The sequence below is a fragment of the Xenopus tropicalis genome, chromosome 1 (assembly GCF_000004195.4).
Source record: "Xenopus tropicalis strain Nigerian chromosome 1, UCB_Xtro_10.0, whole genome shotgun sequence".
NCBI classification, from domain to species: Eukaryota; Metazoa; Chordata; class Amphibia; order Anura; family Pipidae; genus Xenopus; species Xenopus tropicalis.
In genome coordinates, this window is record NC_030677.2 from 1,034,444 (window position 1) to 1,039,816 (window position 5,373).

At 40.4% G+C, this 5,373-nt stretch overlaps 1 protein-coding gene across 1 annotated transcript; it reads right to left on the reverse strand.

Annotated features, from left to right (window-relative positions):
- Positions 1-1,827: 1,827 nt before the first annotated feature.
- Positions 1,828-4,029, reverse strand: LOC116408333 (vomeronasal type-2 receptor 26-like; the record flags this gene model as incomplete). Its single annotated transcript, XM_031895115.1, has 2 exons — positions 3,951-4,029; positions 1,828-2,519 (listed from the first exon to the last, which is right to left on the reverse strand). Coding segments are annotated over exons 1-2 (771 nt in total), but the record flags the coding sequence as incomplete, so codon positions are not given.
- Positions 4,030-5,373: the final 1,344 nt, after the last annotated feature.

A 5,373-nucleotide genomic window follows, 5' to 3' on the forward strand; every position in this document is an offset into this window, starting at 1 on the left:
TATGTACTAACTTCCTTTTGGGGTCTCTAAATTCCAGATACATCGGTGATCCTATGCACAATGGGCATCAAACTGTTCAGTGGACCCCTGGCTTTCATATTTAGGGTGTGTTTTCTTCGTACCTAATGTTATGTGGGAGATAAGGTGCTTGAAAATGGAAGATTTGAGGTGATTTTTTAGAATTTTCATAATTTTTTATAGAAAATGCTAAATTCAGTAAAGCATTGCCGTTTGGTACTTAGGAGTTGGAAGACATAGTTACCCATTTCGGATTCGTCAGAATCCGTATTTTTCAAAAATGTATGGTTTCCTGGGGTAAACCTATTGTTCCAGGATTTTTGGCTTTGGAATGTAAAGTATGCCGTATTCTGCTGTAATGCTTTGAAAATTTAGTAATTTACTGCTGGGAGTTTTTGATCTATAGAAGTCAGAAATCTCAATAAAACTATACATATCAGGTATTGGCACGTTCGGGAGACATGAGGCTTTCCAAATCAGTTGAATTTTTGTCCATAAAATAAAATGTGTTTCTGGTAGAAATCCTTATATCATGAAAAATAGCATTTTTTCTTTTTTTTTTTGTATTTCAAGCTCTAAATCTTGTTCCAGAAGTGGAAATACACAAAAACTCAGGTAGATTTGGAAAGCTCAGGTTCTCCTGAAAAAAACAATATATAGTTTGCCTACCTAAACTTAACCCTGCCCCCAGTAAAAGCCCCTACATTGAGAGAGCACAGAATGTTCACAAAACGTCTGGCACTGGGGGGAACTGAAATGACGAATTCGGCTGGCACTTAAAGGGTTAATAGGGAACAGGCAGTGACTAGAGCAAGCATAGGAAAGAAGAATATTGTGAGTTGGTCCCTTAAGCTGGCTATACACGCACAGATGATATCGTATGAAACCTCATTATTCTGTGCGTGTATGGTGACTCAGCGAGGCGACCGATATCGCAAAAGGCTACGGATATCAGTCGACTCGCTGATCGGCCAGGTTAACAGATTTTGATCGGGTGCCATTGAAGGTGCCCATGCAAAATCTGCCTTCAGAGGTAAAATTCCTATTGTTTCTACCTCCATATCTGATGATTCAGCCCTGAACGTCTCTGGAGGGTGGGAGGGTGTATGGCCACCTTAACCTCAGGTCACTGAGCATGTGCAGTAGGTGGGCAAAAGATGGAGAGCTACTGTGGGCATCTTCAGGGGCATGGGGCTTTATTTCTATAGAGCTTTGGGGATGTTGGGCTGGTACAAGGGCTCAAAACACATAGCTAAACATTTCTAGCCATAGTCTTTTTTAAGCTTTTGTGTCCCTATTAAATATTTCATTCATTTGTTAGTAAGTAGACACTTCTAGATATTGGGTGTAGGGTATTGTATATTGGGTATAGCACTTAGCAGCACACTGAAGCTAGGCTAAGATCAATGAGGAGAAGAGATCTTTTGAAGGCAGAAAGATTGGGAAAAAGTCAGACAGAATATGGGAGTGAATTCTAGAGAAGTGATGCAGCTTTTGCAATATCTTATATGTAAGTATGTGAGGAGCTAATTAGGGAGAATAATATGTGTAATTAATGCAAAATATTATTTTATTGAGTGTGTTATTTGCAAATTATCAGTCTTTGTTTCCAAGCACATAAGATTTTGTGTTCTGCACAGGCAAAAAGTAAATGATATAACATTTGGGCAGAAATATACAGGCTAAAAGGCCCGCGCTTGAGGTGAGTATGGCAAATATCTCCACACACACAGTGTTTTTGCCTTTGGTGCTCAGATAGGCCGGGATCATTGTGATCCAAACACTGCAGAAGAGCAGCATGCTGAAAGTGATGTACTTGGCCTCATTAAAACTGTCCGGTAAGCTCCGAGCTAAAAATGCTAAAACAAAACTAACAGCTGCCAGAAGCCCCATATACCCAATAACTGAGTAAAAGCCAATAGCTGAGCCCTCATTGCACTGAATGATGATGGTTCCAGGGGAAGTGTGAATGTCCAGTTCCTGAAAGGGAGGAGAAATGGCCAACCAAGTCATGCAGATGATTATTTGAATGGATGAGCAGAACAAGACTACAGAATTGGACAGTTTGACTCCCAGCCATTTTCTCCATGAGCTCCCTGGCTTGGTGGCTTTGAAAGCAACACAAACCATGATAGTCTTGGCCAGGAGAGAAGAGACAGCTATGGAGAAGGTGATTCCAAAAGTGATGATGCGCAGCATGCAGGTTATATCCACAGGGCGACCGAGGAACAGAAACACACTGAGGAAGCTCAGCTTGATGGAGACAAGGAGGAGGAAGCTCAGGCTCCGGTTGTTGGCTCTCACTATGGGGGTATCCCAGTATGAGATGAAAACCCCCAGTATCAGCAGGGTTATAAGAAAAAACAGAACTGAGATGGATGATAAAACCACAGAAATCACATCATTAGTGTAGGAAAGAAATTCTTCTATTTTGGGAATACACTGGTCCTTCTGATCATTGGGCCATTCCATGTTGGTGCATCTGATACAGATCTCACTGTCTGTAGAGAGAAAAATATGAAAGCAAATTAAATCTATTCTTGGCTAAAATAGACAGGAAAGACAGAAAATGACTCAAGTGAGTCTGTGGAATCCAATATTTAAAAGGCAAATGCTTAATACATGAATCAGTAGGAGAGGGCTATGGCATAGGAACCATAGTTCAGTAAAAGAAGAAACATATTTTCTGTAGTAACATGATATTATTTAGTATTCATTTTTTTACTTTTAATTTAGTGGGTTTGTGTTACCAAATAAAGCCCCCTGTAAGCTAATAGGGTGCATAGAGGCTGCCTAATAGCCAATCACAGCCCTTATTTGGCACCTCCATGAACGTTTATGGTGCTTGTGTTGCTCTCCAAGTCTTTTTACATTTGACTGTGGCTCCCGAGTAAGAAAGGTTGGGGATCCATATTCTAAGGGAAGGGAATCACCAGGCAACTATGGGCCGAGGTTCATGCTGTGCTATGTCATGCAACTTGCAGGCAAAATACCCTCACATCTTATGATTCTTTGTAGGTGAATATCAGCTCATTTAGTTGGTAAGACAAGACTACTAGTTACTTACTACCTGTATGTTTATTGTTTCATATTATGATTTATAATTATCTCACAATAATTTACCTCTACACTTTTCCACTTATACTATTGGGTCATCCTAAAGCAGGTATCCTCAAACTGAGGCCCGCAGACCGGATACGGCCCCCCAAGGTCATTTACCCGGCCCCTGCTGTGTCCTCACCCCTGGCTACAACCTGTCTGCCTCAGCTTGGTCCTCAGCCCAGCTGGGGCAGATAGGTAGTAGTCAGGGGTGGGCAGGGAGCAGGGTGGGCTGTAGTTTGAGGAATAACTATAGTCTGGCCCCCCAGCAGTCTGAGGGACTGTGAACTGGCCCCCTGTTTAAAAAGTTTGAGGACCCCTGTCCTAAAGTGACTGAATGCGGAAAAATTTCTCAATTGCAATGACATTTGCATTGTTTAATGTATTTTCCCAAATTCAAATGTTTTTTAAAAAAATAAATAAATAAATAATACAGCTTGAATGTTATAAATACACCTCCTATTGTCTTCCACATGAGCTTATCAGCTATTTTATTAAATAGGCCCCTTAATGTCTAATATGTACTAATAGTGTTCTGTTTTTTACATATAACTTTGGACTGGTCAGGACTTTAGACGGGGGCATAAAAAAGATAATAATTAGAAAAAATAAGAAAAAATAATTGTGAAATCTGCAAAACTCTGCTGCATTCTGATTGGTTACACGGCCTAAACTAGATTGATAGACTTTCTTCAGAGATTCTAGGGAATATGAATAAAATTGTAGGTGGTCTTAAGTCCAATTGTGATATATGTAATTATGTAGTCATGGATTTGCTTCCATTTGTTGCCAAGTGGTTTGGCACTGATACTGGGTGACTAGGCCTGGCTTACTTTGCCATTCATCCCACAGATGTTCATTCAGGTTCAGGTCAGAGCTCTGTACAGGCCAGTCAAGTTCTTGCACTGCCATCTCTGCAAACTAATTCTCAATGGACCTTGTCTTGTCATCTAGGTTATTATCCTGCTGGAGGAAAGGGACATCCCCAAACTGTTGCCTCAAAGTAGGAAGCACAGAATTGTCACAAATTCCATTAATTATTAGTGGTGTCTGGTTACAATTGGCCATATAGTGTAAGTTAACCAGTAGAAGACCTAGTTAGTTAGTTGCCAGATATCTCAAGCATGCAATAATATGTACCAGTTCTATTGGAGATCTCCCCTTCTGAACATGAAACACAATCATAACAACAGGACTTGGTTCCGGTTTTTGCCGCCTTCCTGAATCCGGGGAGACAGTTGTCTGAACACTGAGCTTTAGGGATCTAGGAACATGTTTTGTAGCAAAAGGGGAAAAAAGGAGAAATAACTGCTATATTTAGTTGTTAAAAATTACAACATTACTACAGTTCATGATGTGTCCATGACCAGCAACCCGTCACCCGTTTTATTAAATCAGGCCCTAAGAAAGACACCCCTCTAATATGGAAAATGGGACTATGAACATTTACTAAGACTAATTTGAGTGTGTATTTGTGCAACTGAGAATTCTAGTAACCCAACAAATGCAGCAAATTGTCATCTCTGGGCAATAACAGAAACACAAACTGTAGGGGCAGCGAGGTTAGTAATGTAGGGTGGAAGCTTCTGATATAATTTTTATGGCCCCTGTATTTGCTTTTCTTATCAATGGGATTGGGGTTGGCATCTTCACTTTTACTTCTTCCAGTAATTTTAGCCATCAGTACCCCATTAATTTCAGCTACTGTAGATGTCCTCATTGGTGACCCAGAAGGTAGAAAGACCTTCTTATCTATGCAAGGACCAATGATACCTCTAATTTTGTTGGGGTTGTGTGCCCCAATGTCATATAATGTCCTAATCCTAGCAACTTTGCAATTGGCTTTCATTATTAGAGAATTGGTTGGGTCAGAATAATATATCTATGCGTGGCATAAAGGGAACATTGGCAAGACCTCAGTTGGGTAGGATCTAGTTGCATTTTATGGCATAGAGGGAACATTGGCAAGACCTCAGTTGGGTAGGATCTAGTTGCATTTTATGGCATAGAGGGAACATTGACAAGACCTCAGTTGGGTAGGATCTAGTTGCATTTTATGGCATAGAGGGAACATTGGCAAGACCTCAGTTGGGTAGGATCTAGTTGCATTTTATGGCATAGAGGGAACATTGGCAAGACCTCAGTTGGGTAGGATCTAGTTGCATTTTATGATAAACCCTGTGACTATTCTGACAAAATGATTTATACTAAAAATGTGACAAATCTGACAAATGTTTTACCCAACTATCAATTATC